Source organism: Diadema setosum, chromosome 17 (genome assembly GCF_964275005.1).
Source record: "Diadema setosum chromosome 17, eeDiaSeto1, whole genome shotgun sequence".
NCBI classification, from domain to species: domain Eukaryota; kingdom Metazoa; phylum Echinodermata; class Echinoidea; order Diadematoida; family Diadematidae; genus Diadema; species Diadema setosum.
The window spans coordinates 28,801,245-28,819,652 of NC_092701.1; the positions used below are offsets into that span (position 1 = coordinate 28,801,245).

At 39.0% G+C, this 18,408-nt stretch overlaps 1 protein-coding gene and 1 long non-coding RNA gene across 2 annotated transcripts; one reads left to right on the forward strand and one right to left on the reverse strand.

Moving 5' to 3' along the window:
• Nucleotides 1–2,054, reverse strand: LOC140241020 (uncharacterized). Its single transcript, XR_011902053.1, has 2 exons — nt 1,796–2,054; nt 1–1,166 (listed from the first exon to the last, which is right to left on the reverse strand). It is a non-coding gene; the product is annotated as an uncharacterized lncRNA (long non-coding RNA).
• Nucleotides 2,055–3,391: 1,337 nt separating this feature from the next.
• LOC140240688 (geranylgeranyl transferase type-2 subunit beta-like) lies at nt 3,392–17,567 on the forward strand. Its single transcript, XM_072320443.1, has 9 exons — nt 3,392–3,423; nt 7,307–7,414; nt 8,502–8,699; nt 9,277–9,382; nt 10,242–10,294; nt 11,013–11,126; nt 12,354–12,465; nt 13,475–13,638; nt 15,231–17,567. Exons 1-9 carry the CDS (start codon nt 3,421–3,423, stop codon nt 15,372–15,374), a joined length of 1,002 nt encoding a protein of 333 aa, XP_072176544.1. The 5' UTR covers nt 3,392–3,420; the 3' UTR covers nt 15,375–17,567.
• Nucleotides 17,568–18,408: the final 841 nt, after the last annotated feature.

The window sequence follows — 18,408 nt, forward strand, 5'->3', positions numbered from 1 at the left end:
TTATTTATCTGCATAGCGGATGATGCAACATGCCCATTCCATTTGTTGGCATTTTATTTGAGTTTACCTGTGTAACAATATTACTTTTCCCGTTTCGAAGTCGTACAGAAGGGAATAAAAGAAAGGATCGCTGGAAAAGCTTCTCCAGTCAAGTCCGATAGGCCTATACATAAAGTTTCTGACACGTAAATTAGGTTATTCGTTTTAATCTGTTGGCAAATCGCCATGTATCAATTGGGATATCGACATGACCGATCTCCAAGTTTGGTATGAAAAGGAAATACTGGAGACGATGATCGAAACCTGTGGTGTTGGTGAAACAATGCCAACAGTGCCGTCAATTCAATAATGTGCCATCGAGCAGGAGTCTGGAGTTTGATTGAAAATGGCCGCTGTCTTCACTCAGAACACGGAACACTCAACGGCTCAGGTTAGTTCTCAAAAATCTTCAGTGGCGCAGAAGTTAGTTCACTTTATCAGGGGCCGCGGAACTTTTTTACAGTGTGTGTGTGTGGGGGGGGGGGGTGGGGGGGCCTGCGGGACCGGAGAAGGTGTCAACAAGGTCAAGACCGAAGAAGTTCATAATGTCCACTTATAACATCAAATTGATGCCGGGCATGTAGAATGTAATTCACTTTGCCCATAGCACCATAGAAATTGAGAGTACTGAAGGAGTATAGGGTCGACAAACGACGTTTCTAGTTATAGAGGAGTGACAGATTCAAAGTCAATACAAAATCAATCCTTCACGGTCCTTGTTTGATTATGATGTTATCAGCAAATAGGCCTATCTACTGCAAAATATCTCATGCGTGGGGAAATAATGTGCGGTCTTTCACGTTCTTCTTCATTTCCGCGCAATCTGCTTGTCACAAGAAGTAACCCCGTCACCTTTTTATGTTTGTTTGTTCTTTGTTCTTTTTTTTTTTTTTACGAAAAGTTGCTGAGAATCGCACAGAGCAAGGAACTGGGTACTCCAAGAGTTTCGGTCCAGAGGAAAGAAAATCGTTCCCGGAATCTTGTTCTCTCCGCCGTGCCGCGTACGACAGTGGCGCTGTCGGGATGGTATATCGGGAACATGGAATCCCGTGGTGTTCCCGCAACGGGATCGTAGCCGCACAAGTCCAATAGGACGACAACGTTGTCCATTTCGTCCAGTGATGCGTCTATTTTGTGAATGAAGAGCATAGAAGATGGCAGAAATGCAGATAAATCGATTTTTCGAAGAGTATTAATTTTATAGGGAGGAGAGCCAGAGGACACACAGAGAGGGAGAGGAGGATCAGGAAGGATAAAAATGAAGGTCAAAGAAATCGTCTTGACATTTCAAATCGTTATTTGAAACATTTTATAGTGGCAGAGTCGATATGACAAGTACAGTATTTCACCGGTCTGCACAACATCTGCAGTAGAAATGAATCTTAACCACAGGTGCACTCCCGTTATAACGAACACTGTTATAACGAAATTCCGGTTACAACGAAGCAATATTGAGGCCGCAACATCATCCGCTCTATGTATTTTTATTGTTTATTAAAATGTTCGGTTATAACGAAATTTTGATATATAACGAAGGGGGACTCTGCCGGTCCCGAAGACTTCGTTTTGGATAACGGGAGTCCACTGCATTTCGTTTCTGTTTTTAAAGCTTAAAATCACTTATCCTCTTCTGCACAATGGGAATGTTACCACTAATACCGATAGTCAGCATTATTTCAGGAGAATATGACGATAGTTACTACTACATTTGTACAAGGAGAATAATGCATGGAGTAATCATGACTTTGTCATTCACCTGTCGGTGTTTGAAGCCAAACAGCGTAGACAGTCAGAAGAATGAATATGCATAGGTTTCGCAAAAGTTTCCAACGTATAGAAGTGGTTGTCGTCAGCGTGCACGCTGGATCCAGTTCACCCTCGTTCGCTTTCACACTGACATTTGTTTTTCCGAATTCCATTTTGTTTCATTTCGCCAATTTAACTGGATTTAAAAACTGACTCCTTCATCGCGATCCTTGTCCAACTTTCAATGAAACAGATTATACAACAATGAAGAGCCGATCTACACGTCGAAGACTTGCGTGTTGTCAAGTTTGTTGTCGGCGCGGAGTTGACATGGAATCAATGCGCGTTTCTTTTTGTGACGACACAATAGCACTCTTCGCGTAGTTCTCTTGCAGTACAGCCTAGTACGTTGTTGTACCTGTCTACTACTAAAAGCACTTTGGTTGTTATGTTGCATACACTTTGGCTTTGACTCGGCTATGAAGTGTTGGGGAAAAAAAAGTTTAGTCGCAGCGTTTTCATGGTGTCGATTTGGGGGTATGGGAAATGGCTACAGCTTCCCTTCCCATTGTCGAAATCATTGAAGACCCTGACATGCAGGGAATATGAAAACAAAACAACAGAGAAACAAATTTCAGCAAGTATAGATAAACTTAGATTTGAAGGGCTGGTTATGGGATTTTAAAGTTTCATTTTTTTTTCATTTTTTAAACGGAGCAGTGATATAGCAACTACATCCAAATGGAAATCAGATTACATGATGATGTCACGGCAGCACCACATAGGCCTATCCTCATTGTTCAATACAAAGTATCTGCAACATGGAATCAAATAAGAATTAAAGGCTTGTATCCTTCACAAAATAAAATCTCTGCGTAATTGCGATTTAAGGCATAGCTAGCAATGTATACTTTTGTGGAGAAGGGCGAAATTTTATGAAAGTGTAACTATACACAGCCAGTCGCTGTAAAAACACGACAGGTTTTACAGCGACTGGGCTGTGTATAATTCATGAAAGTGCAGTCAGTTTGGTTTGTACGCTGTTACAGTTAATTGGATATAGTTGTGTGGAAATTCACCTTGGGAGCTCTTTTTCCACTCAAGATAATGCTCCGAGATTTTATCCACATGCAAAGTAGATAACGATGTCATTATAAATTCGTCCTTTCTAAACCAGTGAAATATTGAAACCATGCAGATTTCTTATTTTCTATAGTAAATGCTATTCTACTCATCCATCAGGGGGGAAAAATCTAAATAGAGAGTGCGTTTCGATTACTTTAGTATAGGTTATAAATTTCTGATACAGTTTCAGCATTCCCTGATTATGACCAGATTGTACAAATAATGTGAATGGTATCATGAGAATCGCTTTTTGACAACATTTTGTGTGTTTGTTGTTGTTCGTTTGGTACACTTTGTACTCTTGAATTTGGGCAACCACTGCATGACCTCATCACGACTCTCAGTCTGAATGACAATTATTTTATTTTTGTCAGGGACAGCTGCTGCACTTGGAGAATGCGGAATGCAGAATTCACATGCTCTGAACAGCAGAGGGCAGCATACTCACAAAAGCAAGTCATATCTGCCCACTATCCACTATTCACGCCCTTAGTTCTGGACTGTAAAATCATGGTAAGTAGAATGTAACCAATATCTATTACAGTTGTAACGCACTCCATGGTAAATATGTTCTCTGTTATTACGTTTAGTGTGTGTGAAAGACTTTCTTTAAATACAAGAAGAGCAACATTACCGATATCATTTTGGGGCAGGACGTTGAAAATCTTTGTGTAGTCCCACCCGTTTCATATCTTGTCAGAAATGATTTTGACTATTGTGACAAGGCCAGCAAAAGGCTTGTGCTTATTGCCTCGAGTTTGAAGAGTCATTCTGTACACCATTCGCACTAGTAATAGTTTTATATCTATTTTACGGGTAACCACCGTTATTAGATAAATAATGCATTTTTCATCTTTTCTTCGAATATAGATCGTCTAGACTCTAGAAATATAGTGGCTGATCGCTGCTAATATGATTCGTATAATTAATTTACGGTATATGAATTAGACCATGACAGACTAGCCATCCTATTCCTAGCATAGCGCGTAGCAAGTAAATTTTATCTAAATGTAAATTGTAGGTTTACCATTTCGCAGTGATCTACCTCTAGATAATTTTCTACTTCTACTCCTACGGGTCTTCTCATCAAAGCCTGTTCATCAACTGGATGATTTTCATATGAACAGGGATCTCGCCAGCGTGTCTTTATTATCTGGCTAGAAAAGAAGCTAGATGTTGAAAGGAGCAGCAGTTTACAAATACAAGCGCAAAAAGTTATCCGCACCGATCACAACAACGCGGCTCAACAGAGCGACATGCTAGCTGATACACACCGCATCACACACTTGCTCACTTACATGCGCTCTGATTTGGGATCCACACACACATGTATACACAAAGGAGGTTCACCTCCACCTCTTTGTTCACCTCCCTAGTTGCACCCAGCCGGCCAGACAGCCGCCTGCATGTACAACAGTACAGTGTATTGTGAGAGGGAGAGAGAGGACGGAAAGAGAGGGTCGGAGGCCGAAGGAGGCTGAGGAAGGCTGACACGTGCTCGCTTGTTGTCACGCTTGTTGTCGGGTTACGCAAAAACAAACGATATGAAATGCATGCCCCCCCTCCGCCAAAGGTTGTATATATATATATTTTTTTTTTTGGCTGCTTTGGTTTGTTTGTTAGTTTGTCTGCCTGTCTGTCTCTCTATTCGCAAAATAAGTCAAAATTTGGGAACAGACTAGGATGAAATTTTCAGGAACAGTTGGTTGGTAAAATGGTGCAAGAAACAGATGATTAAATTTTGATAGAGAGCAGGATTTATAATACCAACGGAATTCACCGTCAGGATCCAGGATTTTTAGACTTTGTTTCGTATATTTGAAAGGATTTGTATCAATTCTTTAGGAAGCTGGCCATCGGCAATGACGCAAAATTAGATGCGTTCAAAGCATTGCCGCAGAGAGAAAATTAACTCGATCTTTCGTTAAAAAAAAAAGAAAAAAGAAAAAAAGAACGTATGATGGAGTAAGCAAATGCAAATTGTTATTTTGGTTTTGGTAGTTTCAGTGGTTTTTTGTTTTTTTGTTTTTTGTTTTTAACTAAAAAGCCATGCGTTCCATTTTATTCTTTTCAATTTCCATGGATTTGTAAACGTCATTCGTGAATATTCCATTTTCCTTTTCCGGGCTGAAATTTATAGTAATTCTGTCATGATGGTCTTTCAAGTTCAACGTACGTAATGCTCCACGTGCTTCTGGCTTGGTTTGTTAAAAGGTGGGTTAGGGGGCCTTCATGGGCAGAAAATAAATGATGATCATTCATCAATGTTCCCAGTTGGTTTACATGCTATGTACACGCTGTTTACGACCACTGAAGCAAGGTGGCAGTACGCGCGGCATTCCTCTATCTGACACCTGGCTTTCGTGGAAATTTCGGGGAAATTTCCACAAGCCATGATATCAAGTTTCCCCACTGCTTGTGGTCGTGTTTTTTTTTTTTCATTCTTCATTACGAACAACAATTTGTTAAACTTGAAAAGTGTAGATAATTTGCGTTGAAGATGTGTTTCTTTTTTTTTTTTCATTGCAACATCGGTAACATTTTGTTTTGTTCATCGTCCGTGCATGGCAGGGGTTCATGGGAGAACAATAGGAATGACTGGGGAGAAAATAAACTGAAAGAAGGAAGCATCTTTCGATCGAGCTGTCTTTGTTTTTCTCTACACCAGCATCAATTATCACCACCAAGGTTCATTTTTTTGTTCGTTACTCCGACAGATTAATGATAAAATGATGCTAGATTCTTTATTCTGAAGGTTCGTTAATCCAAAAATGATTAAGAAAAAATGTCCGTTCATTTCACAACGAAATCAGTTTTGTTATTTCGATTGTTCTGCCAGTGAAATTTCGGAATAAAACGACGGCACAAACAGCATGTTTTCGTTCTCTAAGGGTCTGTTATTCCGACAGAAATAGTAATGATAAAATAATAAATTGTAGATTCTTTATTCTGAAGGTTCGTTAACCGAAAATCAAATAAAGAAATATGTCCGTAAATTTCAAAACGGAATCAGTGCGTCATTTCGAACGTTTTGCCAGTGAAATTTTGGAATAAAACGACTGCCCAAAAACAGTTGCAGTTTTCTTACTCTGAGGGTTCGTTGCTCCGACAGATTAATGATAAAATAATGCTAGATTCCTTATTCTGAAGATTCGTTAATCAAAAAATGATTAAAAAAAAAAATGTCCGTTCATTTCACAACGAAATTAGTTTTGTTATTTCGAAAGTTTATGTCAGTGAAATTTCGGAATAAAACGACGGCACAAAAAAGCGTGTTTTCGTACTCTAAGGGTCTGTTATTCCGACAGAAGTAGCAATGATAAAATGATAAATTGTAGATTCTTTATTCTGAAGGTTCGTTATCCGAAGATTGAATAAAGAAAGATGTCCGTAAATTTCAAAACGAAATCAGTGCGTCATTTCGAACGTTTTGCCAGTGAAATTTGGAATAAAACAATCACTGCCCAAAAACAGTTGCAGTTTTCTTACTCTGAGGGTTCGTTACTCCGACAGATTAATGATAAGATGATCGCTAGATTCCTTATTCTGAAGGTTCGTTAATCCAAAAATGATTAAAAAAAAAATGTCCGTTCATTTCACAACGAAATTAGTTTTGTTATTTCGAAAGTTTATGTCAGTGAAATTCCAGAACAAAACGACGGCCCCAAAACGGTTACAGTTTTCTTTTACTCTGAAGGTTCGTTACTGCGAAAGAATAACGATAAAATACTGAAGATTCTTTATTCTGAACGATCGTTAATCGGAAAACGATAAAGAAGAAATGAAAACGGTTACAGTTTTCTTACCCTGAGGGTTCGTTACTCCGAAAGAATAATGGCAAAATGATACTCTACATTTTGAATGATCGTTAATAGAAAAATGATAAAGGAGAAAATATTCGTTTATATCCAAACGAAATCAATTTTGTTATTTCGAATGTTCTGCCAGTATTATTTCGGAATACAACGGCCCCAAAATGGTGTTTTCTTATTCTGAAGGTTTGTTATTCTGAAACAGTAACGATGATAGATGATAGATTCCTTTCTGAAGGTTCGTTGATCGGAAAATAATAAAGAAAAAATGCTTGTTAATCTTCGAACGAAATCAGTTTTATTTTGAACATTCATCTGTAGTACCAACCTTTGGTGTTGTTGTTGTTTTCGATTACAAACCTTTGAAGTACTCAGTAATGAATCGTATCATTTTATGATATGGGGGTATGGGGAGTCAACTGATCCAGGTAAATAAGCGTCATACTGAATTGAATATACTGTATGATTTTTTTGCTACTGTAATTGTAAAAGTGGAATTTTTTTTTTACTCAATGTATGGCATAGGTATTGCTGTTGATTGAGGTGTCACACTCACCTATTAATATACTTTAATCTCTTCACAGGGTACACCAATGAAAGATGTCACTCTGAAACCAGATGCCCCAAAGGACCTCTTGCTGGACAAACATGTGGAATATATCGCAAAATATGGATCCAAGAAGGATGATTATGTAATCAAAATGGAGTGATTATTACCTGAACTCAATTTTTTCCTATGTAAAATGGCAGGTGTAGATTTTGTTGTTGTTTTGTAATTAGTTCTTCAGGCTTTTGCCTCATGCACTGATTCAGACAAATTAATGAAGCAATGCCATGTGGAAATCTGCAAGATTATGGTGAAGCTGATGTTTTCATTCCTGACTTTGGAATAGATTTGTTGTGTTAAGGAACAATTTTCTTTAATATTGCCTGTTATTCCTTATTGCAGTATGTTGAATCTAATTAACTTTCTTGTAACATTTTAACCCTTTAAAATTCACAGTGTCATTACAAATTTAAAATGATGCATTCACTTTCACTTGTTCCAAGATCTTAACAGCTTAAAGGGGAAGGCTAGTAACTGATCAGTGGGAATCAGTGGAAATGCTGGGAGATGATTGTTCCAATCCTTATGGGATTCATTCAAGAGTTCATTGTATATCTATTGTTATGTAAAAATGATTTGCTTCAGAATGGTCTCATATTCAAGTAATGTGCAGATTAATGCTCCGTCACTGACCAGGGACGCTAACCTGGAAGCATTAAATTGCACATTACTTGAATATGAGACCGTTCTGAAGCAAATCAATTTTACATAACAATAGATATACAATGAACTCTTGAATGAATCCCATAAGGATTGGAACAATCATCTCCCAGCATTTCCACTGATTTCCACTGATCAGTTACTAGCCTTCCCCTTTAACAGGATGTCTTCTTAAGCATTTCATATTCAGCTTATGAATACTGCATATATGCAATGATTTCATATTCAACTCCATTATAAAATATTAATTAAAATTTATTAAAATTATAAAATTCATAGACAATGTGTGTTAGTGCACTGTACCAGTTTATTACATATTGCGAGTGCATGGGGGGGGGGGGGGGGGGCTGGTGTTGGGAATGAGGAGTAGTGCTTTGCATGATGAATGCTGTACTTGCCATCACTGTATTACAGCAGATAATCAATGGGAAAAAAAAGAATGTCACAGAGAACGCCTGCTGGTCCTTGATGTGTCTGACTGTGATCTCTCACCTCTCCATCTTTCAACCCAGGAGTACGTCATGACTGAGTACTTGCGGATGAGCGGCATGTATTGGGGCATCACCGTCATGGACCTCATGGGTCAGCTTGACCACATGGACAGGCAGGAAATCGTGGACTTTGTCGTCGCCTGCCAGCACGACTGCGGCGGCTTTGGGGCCAGTATTGGGCATGACCCCCATCTCCTGTACACCCTGAGTGCTGTCCAGGTATGAAGAGGCGGCCATTAGAGTTTAAGAGGGGAATTTTCTACAGCATATTCAGCATTTTTCAGTATTGCAAGCAAGCAACTGTTATCTTGTGTGTAATTAAACATTGCATCACTCAAAAGTATGAATTGCATTATGATTATCCATGCATAGTGATCTAATGGTGCTTGAGAAATATTACTGTTTTGGGAGGATACATTGTATGTTATTTATTCGTGGTAGTCAGATCAATGCATATTTTTTGTGTGTAAATACCTGTAAAGTTTGCATCTTTTGCATATTCATTAAAAAAAAAAAAAGATTCCATTGCAATGAACTCTGTACTCTGATATCAATCCTTTCTTTATATTTCTGAGAAAAAGCAAAAGTGATAAGATCTTCATGGCAATAAAATAAAAAAGAATATACATGTATAAGAAAACAAACAAAACTATATGAAGGTGCTGTATTAATCCTATGTTGTGTTTTTGTTCACAATGTCACATACTAATGCCCTATCCATAGCGTATGTACATAAAATAATTTCATTGTAACCTTTTCCCCTTGTATCTGTATATTTGTTCTTTTCTCTCATCAGATTCTGGCTATCCATGATGCATTTGATGCTGTGGATACAGCAACGATTGTAGAATATGTGCAAGGACTACAGCAGGAAGATGGCTCATTTGTTGGAGACAAATGGGGTATTCTAGCTCATGTTTACTTCTGACATAATGCATGTGACCCTGCATCACAAGACCATCAAAAAGTCACCAGACATGGATTTTTAGTTTGAAAGAGCAGACTCTTAAGCCTGAAAATGACATATAACTCAACACAAATGGATTTTCCTAACCTATCTTAATAATGAAAAGACAGTTCAACTTCTGGAAAAGTGTTTTCTGAGAAAGGAGGCTTTGATATTTTAGGTCTATTCAAATGCTTAATGCTGAAAATATGAAGGATTATACACTTTTTGTGAGCATGAAAATTTCATGCTATTTTGAGAAATATCCTAATGCCAAAGAGTGCAAGTTTGTATTTTGCACAGTTTTCCAAGGACTGGTCCACCCTATCATGTACAAAGGAATGGTTATATCAGTTCCTGTCATGCATTGTTTGTTTTTTCTTTTCAATATGGAGTGTTAGTGCCCCAGAGTCTCATTGTAGAGTCAGTCACCGAAAAACAAAACAAAACAGAATGTAAAAAATTGGAGATGTACGAGATTTTGGGTCGTCAAATTGTTGGAGCTGTTGCCGGACTGTTTTTTGGTGGCAGGAAACGTGATTTTGCCAAATGATGATTGACTGTGATGCTATTAGGACTATACATGTTTTGATGCAGTAAATGTAAAAGAAAAATCATGATTGGTCTTTTTTTTCTGTGTGTATGTATAGATTTGTAGCATTCACCTGTGAAATCAAGTTATTTTTCTGTACTGCAGGGGGTACAGGGTGGGATTTTATAAAAACAGTGCATTTTTAACCCACTATTGAGGAAGAATTTTGTGTGACAAAGTGCTGCATGTCTGTAAAGTCTCTTTTTTCCCTTCCATTTTGCAGGTGAGATAGACACCAGATTCTCCTTCTGTGCAGTTGCAACACTAGCATTACTTGTGAGTAGTCCACAATCTGGATTTTACATTATTTCAGAGAAATCCTTTGCTACTGGTGTTGTATATGCGGGTAATTTGTCTGGCAGTATTACCTGACTTATGTCGCATCTCTGATAAAGAGAACTTTCCACAAATTTGATTTTATTATTATTTAATAAGCGAAATACTGTAAGTCAGGACTTTGAATCTTTGTTTGTTTGTTTGTTGTTGTTCTTTTTTTTTTTGGAGGCGAAGGGAAATGATGAAAAATAACAGATACTGCATTATATTGTGTTGTACACGGTGCCTGTTGACTTTCTTTCAATAATCAACCAAGATTTGGCATTGTTTATATCAAATCTTACTAGTGAATGGTGTGTGATGTTCTCTTCAATTTGAAATTACTTTACTGTAAAACATGATATATTCGCGGCATTAAATTTTTGCAAATTGGAGCCGATGGCCTTTTTCGTGGCATGAAATTTTCGCGAATTGCCACTGGCAATCAATGCATATAGTGTATACAAGAACTTTCGCATGCATTTTAATTTCGCGAATCTTGGCGCTCGCGAAATTCGCTAAATTAAAATGCACACGAACATTCCTCGTTTTACAGTATATCTCCTATTGGCTAGTGTCAATTCACTTCTCACAGTTGTGATGTTGTCATTTCACTTCCTCTGTGCAAATGAATGAAAATATTCTCTCTATTCTTTTGTGTGATACGCCGACTCCACAGAAGAGACTAGATGCTGTACCGTACATGGACAAAGCTGTAGATTATGTGGTGTCCTGCATGAACTTTGATGGAGGCTTTGGGGTTCGTCCTGGGTCCGAGTCACATTCTGGCCAGGTGAGGGCTGCTTGGCTAGATTTTTTTTTCCCACTGTTCTATGTCTCAAGCAAAGGAAAAAGAATGAGTTCATGCGTTTGGTTGAGACGAATGGTTCAGAGGTGCTTCTTTCATTTTCTGTTTGATAATGCTGCAAGTGTTGGCCTGTGAGATTGTTACAAGAAAACATTTCATGCACAGATCAACAGGTCTGTATTTTTTTTTTTTTTTTTTTTTACTTAAGTCTCCTTTTACTACAAGCAGCCTGTCTGCTTGCAGTTTCAATGGCATATTGACATAGAGTGTCCCTTTATTAAGTGAACTGAAGTTTATGTTTGTGTCTGAAATGTATTGTTTTGTTTTGAAGTCTTATAATGCAACCGAATAAATATAATTCTGTAATGTATTTTCTTTCATTATAGGCAGCATTCTCTTGAGGCATCGACCATTTTTTACCGCGTTTAGTATTTTTGTATTCTTCACGTGCCCTCACGGTTGCAGTCTGTTCCGCTGGAAAGCAGCTCAACACTGTTTCACTCTCGAAAACGCGTGGCTATTTGTCTCTGTGGGCTTCGCCCCTTGGTGTATGCATCAAAATAATTTAGGTTTTTTCTCTCTCTTTCTCTCTCTTCTCCCCATTTTCTGTTCCCTATTTTCACACTTTTGCTTTCTTTTTCTTCTTTCTTTCTTTCTTTTTTTTTTTTCTATTCCCGACTTTCCCAGTTTCCCGCAATCTTTGTAGTTGTAAGTTTTTCACCCCCTTTACTTCCCCTCTTTCCCACTTTTCCCTCAGAGGTGCCCACATGTTACAAGCATAGTCTTTTGAGTGGGTACCTCCACTTTTTTTTTTCACAGAATGTATAAATAGAGTGTATGTTTCTTTTTGTACCAAACATAAGGACATGAGCATGTTGTTATCCCTGTCTGACTATGTATATATGTATGTATATAATCAACGACTCGCATGCCAAATGTATCATATTGTTTTTTTGTACATTCTGTTGGAAAAAGAGTGAAAAATAAAGTTTGAAGTTTGAAGTTGTGTTGCTGCTGCCTCTGCTGCTATTTTTGTTGTTATTGTCATTATCTCTTTTTAAGGCAGCAACTGCAAACTTAGCCAGTGAGAGTTGCTTTGCTTTCCATGGAGGGAAGATAGTGAAACTTGAGCAAATTTAAGAATTATTCTCACTGGGGCGAGGTTGTGGTACAGTAGTCATTTGCATGATTTTCCCTATTTTTTTTCACCAGATTTACTGCTGTGTGGGTTTCCTGTCTGTGACCAACAACCTGCACCACGTCAATGCAGACTTGCTAGGTTGGTGGCTGTGTGAGAGACAGCTGCCCTCTGGAGGACTCAACGGTGAGAACTTGTGCTCTTTCTATTACACCCAGGACCTCCTTTCTAAAGACCTGGTAACTGCATAGGTGGTAGTATTGGGATGCCATGTAGTGGGAAGGCTGGCCCGGCTTAGATATTTTTGAGAATCCCCTTAATGAATTGTGTACAGCTACGTAGTTAGGTACGTAGGAGGAGGTTAAGTGATCATTGGCGCCGGTTTGATTGTTTGAGTACGGATTGAAATGAAGCTTACATAATACGTCGATAGTGACACGAGGAACACCTCATTGAATTTTGGTAGTGGTCCGAGAATTTTTATGGATTTACGAACGATTTTTCATCTTGTGGCATGTAAGGTCAATGAACTTGGGGTTCAAACTGTGCTCTGCTCGAGCGTGCAAGGCGCCATGGAATAACGTAATGCAATAATGTTTCTACAATGTATTTTGGGAAACTGCATGCGTGTAAGGGTGGAAACGAGTTGCTGGCTTGGCGGAGGTTTGTTTGTCACTGATGTCTATGCAAGTATAGACACTGCTACAGAATCTTGACTGGAGTCGACCATTACCAATGAAAGAACGTTCGTATTTGCTGACCCGTGCTATTTGCAGTTTTGTAATGTACAATATGTCCCCCCCCCCCCCCCAAAAAAAAAAAAAAAAAAAAAAAATACATTTATCATGCACAACACTATTAATGTGGGTTTTCACAACAGAGTTGGTGATAAGATATGTTCATATTTTAAGACCCCCATCTAGTGAATGCTTCAGTAAAGTTCAAAGGGTGTGACTGTATTACTGTAAAGTGCACATCTTGAATGTTTTTTTTTTTTTTGGGGGGGGGGGGTGCTGGAGCAAGTGACATTGAACAGAATGAACGCAGTCACCCTGGTATTGGTTGATTAGCAGTTTGAGACATCAAAAGTGATTTAAGACACTATGAAAAGTGTACATTCGATATGAGGCGGTCATAATTTTGTCTATGATGGAAAAACAGCTCAGTTGTGATTTGTGGCACGACGCATTTCCAGGTCGGCCGGAGAAGCTGCCCGACGTGTGCTACTCCTGGTGGGTGCTAGCCTCACTGAAGATCATCAACAGGCTACACTGGATCGACAGCAAGAAGCTGGTGGGATTCATCCTTGCCTGTCAGGACGATGAAACGGGCGGCTTTGCCGACAGACCTGGCGACATGGTAAGGATGTAGAAAGTCCCTCTATGTCCCACTATGTGTCCCTCTATGTCCCTCTCGACCCAGGTGTATGAATGGGTACCTGGCAACGCTGGGGTAATAATAATAGCAGGGCCCTCTGGTAGAGCAGTGGCAACACTGAAGAGGCTACCCTGGGTAAATAAGACCTTATTATTATTATTACATTATTATCAAAGGAAAAACTAAGGGTGGCTAGTTTGAGGGGTTTTGTGTTTGTTTGTTTGGTTGGTTGATTTTGCATTTTGTTTTGTTTGTTTTGCTTTGTTGTTGTTTTTTGTTTTGTCTCACTGTGTAGACATGTCCATTGACTGGATAAGAGTGGATTATTTAATTTGAGGGTCTAGGGCAATTGCCCCCTGGGCAATTACCCCGTACCCTTCCCCTGACCCTAACCCTAATCCTAACCCTAAAATAAACTCTATACCCTTAACCTAACCCTAACCCAAATCTTCACTCTAACCAGTATTTAGCTGGGTGGTAATTGCCCTGATACATAATTTGAATGCATTGAGACCTATACTAACAGGCCCCGGGAAATGGTAGTAGGGATGTAGGAAGGAAAAACTAGAAGTGGTTTTTCTGAGAGGGTGCTTTTTGGGGGGAGGGGGGAGGGATGGGGTGGGGACTTGTGGTAGACTGGGATGTTTTTATCCTTTCTCTTACTGTATAGGCAATCATGCCTCCTGATTCAAATAAAGTGGCTTCTTGAATGCTACTGCTACGGAATCTTTGCTGACAGACCCCAGGACATGGTAGGGATGTAGGAATGAAAATCAAAATGTGGTTTATGTTAGATTTATTTTTGTATTTGTTTTTCTATTGACTGTACTGGGTATTGGCTTCTTTGTTTATTACCTCCGCCAAGGGAGGAGGTTATGTTTTTGTTACCGTTGGTTTGTTTGTTAGTTAGTTAGTTAGTTTGTTTGTTTGTCTGTGTGCAAAATAACTCAAAAAGTTGTGCACGGATTATCTGATCATTAATCCAAAAAAGTCATTTTCACCAAAATTGCAGATACAAGGTCTTATCACCCCAGTGACACTATGGCAAGCAAAATTATTTTAGTGCTTTTATTTTCATGCTAGTTATTTATTGCGCGAAAATGCACGAAAATTTCAACACCGCAAACATTTCCACTTTTACAGTAACACTGTACACACTGTCCAAAGTCACTGGCACAGACAGGGCTTAAAGGTTTTGTTTACCTTCTAGAGCAGAGATTTGAAAGAATATTCAAGATATCACATTTGATGCATATGTGTAGGTCAGTTGCATCGCAAAACATCCTACCATACAAAATTTTGCAGTAAAGCGTAATATCTAAGGAGATATCACTTTTTTGCTTAATAAACCATAACTGTATACAGTTTAGTCTGAAAACATTTTTATTATAACTGTTGTTCTTATTTTGTATATTTAACAATACTTAACATCGATTATACTGGTTCAGATTTTTACACTGGTTATTTCTATTTCTAACTCACATTTTAGAACTATTTTGAAGCACTAATGCTGGGATTTTGTTTCATCTGCAAATGGTAAGTTATGCCTGTAAGTTCTTTTCTTCGTCCCCTAGGTGGACCCCTTCCACACCCTCTTCGGCATCGCTGGTCTCTCACTGATGGGCAGCTTTGAGGGGAAGATCCAGAAGGTGAACCCGGTCTTCTGCATGCCCGAGTACGTGCTGCAGAGAATTGGAGTGCGCCCCCAACTGTTATGACGCAGAGAGGAGCGTGGAACAAAAAGGGATCATACCTGGACAATCAGTTCAAACTGAAGGACTTTTGTTAAGCACCTATGATAATGCAATGCCCTGTCGACACCCATGCACCAAACTTGACTCAGTTGGTCCATGCATACCGGTTGGAGCACAAGTCCTACCATGGTTGCCAGCTCTTTCGTCCTTGAGTGTACCCTAGGTTCGCCCAATTCTCGACCGTGTCAATACACATGGTTTGTGTTATGAAATTAATGCATGTTGTGTGAACAGTGACCATGCATCTATTCCTATGTGCTTAGCCCACGTGAATTGATAGCTGCCTAATGCAATGAAAGAGGACTGGAATATTAGTCTACCCTTTGTATTCCAACCTTGAACTGAGCAGAGAATTACGGGAAATCCGACACTTCATCTCTGTCAGTGAAATGTAAGTGTAAAAATTGGTGAAAATGGTACCAATGAGTACTGGAAAAACTTGCCAGGTAGCAAACCCAGTCCTCATCATTTGATTTGATTTTTTTTTTTTTTTTTTTATCTCATTTGATTTGATTTCCTGGATTCTACAGCATCTTTATTCGTACGTGAGCCAAATACAAATTACATGTACAGATGTACCATGTACATAGGCACAGGGCATGCAACTCTTACATGAACAATGTAAATGCGAGATTAGCTGACTTGATACATCAAGCAAATATAATGGGCTACAGTACAGCAGCTTAAAGGTGCATGGTCCCAGTGTTTTAGTCAAATGTGTACGCGGGCGCACGGCGCAAGTTTCCTATAGAGACGTACGCTATCGACTCCTCTTTAGCGCTTACGCTTTGGCCCACTTCCCCGAGTCCGAAGAAGTCCGATTCACTGTAGTCAGTGGTCGGATCACAGTTCCGCTCATGATTCGGCTGAGGGGGATGACAGCTCTAGCAAACTTTTTTTGTGATGTCATAATAACAAGCACATATGCACGCACCCTGGCATTACTACAGACTGCGCGATGCGCAGAGAAGACAAAGAAGGCAACGTTACTTAGCAACAGCTATGCACTTTACTCTTGATGACAGCTCAACTTCGGTAATCTTCGTATCAATGCTAACGGTGATCGACAGTATCATCAACAGCGCCCTCTACACTTCCGGGATTATGCCCCTTTAAAGCAAAGCTTGGTATGCTTGCAGCCGGGCAAAGATATAAATCTTATAGCATCAAGAGAAGATAGAGGAGGAAGGAAGAAGTATGAAGGGGTACTGCTTTCATAAAATCGGGATAGGATGAAGGGAAAGAGTTTCATCACACCTGCAGTATTCACCCTGGCGTTATACATTTTCTGTCCCTTTTAACAGAGGCACTTCTTGTGGACGAATTCAGCGGCAAGTCAGGACAAGTTTCACTTTGTCATGATGATTGTTAACATTTTGCAAGCTTGATCTTTTGAAAAAAAAAAAAAAGTTTCCTCATTTAAAAGGTTTAATGTTTACATTCCTTTTTTAAAGAGACTATAATACTCCATATTCTTTCTCCACTGATGTTGTCATACATTTCATTGAGAGCTCACATATTGTGCAGAAAAATTCTACTGTTATAATACATGTAATAAGAATATTTTGAATTTATATTGCACAAATCACCTCTGTAAGAATGTTCAAAGTGCATACTTACTACGTTATTATTACCATGGTCTCTGGATACATTATTTCTCGCTAGCACTGACAGTGTTTGCTCTCCACTCCCTGGGGAGCGTTCCAACTAGTCGCCATTTTACGTACACGCACATGCTGATCAACCAACATAAACATTCTCATCCTACCGGGTACCCATTTATACTCTTGGGTGGAGAGCAGCAATGTGGATAAAGTGTGCCTTGCTGAAGGGCAAACGTATTGAGCTTCGTGGGGCTCGAACCCACAGACCCAAACCACGCTCATGTGATTCAGAAACGTGCGCTCTTATTCGCGACACCTCCACACCTGTTGTAGTTTAGTTTTGTGTGTAAATTGTCATAGACTGTGTTTCTACATGTGCCAGTGATGTTTTCTTCATGTCAAAAGAGTGCGATTATCATGGTACAATTGTACAGGGGATAAGGGTCAAGTAGATTTCAAGTTGGAATCCTGCCCAGCGCATTCACCTCGGCTGTGCACAAGAAGTTTTGCCCACAATTTTCCTCTTGGGCTCATATGTAATTGAATGGGAAAATGGCAAGTTAAGGGTAACATAACAATGTCATGGCCCCCTGGACCAGCATTGTCAGCACTGAAGGGGCTAGCCTGGGGAAATTAAACAATATCATTGTTACTATCAGAAATATCATTATTAATTGTTCCTGTGAGGTGAAAAAAAAAGGGTTACGTGTACCATAATAGTCACACTCATATATTCCCATGTGAATGGCCATCATGCGGCTTAGTTACACACATGCATGATATGCTGTGTGTTGTGAACTAGGTTGGAGTTGTTTTTCTTTTTCTTTTTTGATAGAGAAATATTACTATATTATGTAACTTATTGTGATGAGTATGCTTATTGAGAGTATGCTTACTGAGAGTATGTGCTACATCATGTCAGTAAAACTTATTAAAGGGATCGTATAGTTTTGGTTGAGACCTAATTTCAGGTGTCTAACATTTTTTGGTGAGATAATAAGAAACCTCTTATAGAATATGAAAGAGCATGTAATTCCATGAGGAGTTCAACGTTTATTTGATGAAAATTGGTTTTGAAATGGCTGAGATATCCAAAACAGAGTGATTCTTAATAAAGTGTGGGACCCACCTTTTATTACGATCGCTTTGTTTTACTTTTGTTTTTGGATGTTTCAGTCATTCCAGACCCGATTTTCATCGAATAAACTTTGAATTCCTCATGGAATTACATGCTCTTTCATATTTTATATAAAAAATGTTAGATACATGCATGCATACAAACAAAATCATAAGTGTTACCCCTTCTTCGGTAGGACATGATTGCACTCAATGCTATTGTCCCAGTCCTTTAAATTGATACCTTCACGGAGTATGTTACGGTTGAATCCAGCTGG

Bases quoted from the DNA above. Each gene is read 5' to 3' on its own strand.
- LOC140240688 (XM_072320443.1), top strand. The intron at 10,295-11,012 runs GTGAGTAGTCCA...CCGACTCCACAG, and splicing joins TTGCAACACTAGCATTACTT to AAGAGACTAGATGCTGTACC. The intron at 11,127-12,353 runs GTGAGGGCTGCT...TTTTTTCACCAG, and splicing joins CCGAGTCACATTCTGGCCAG to ATTTACTGCTGTGTGGGTTT.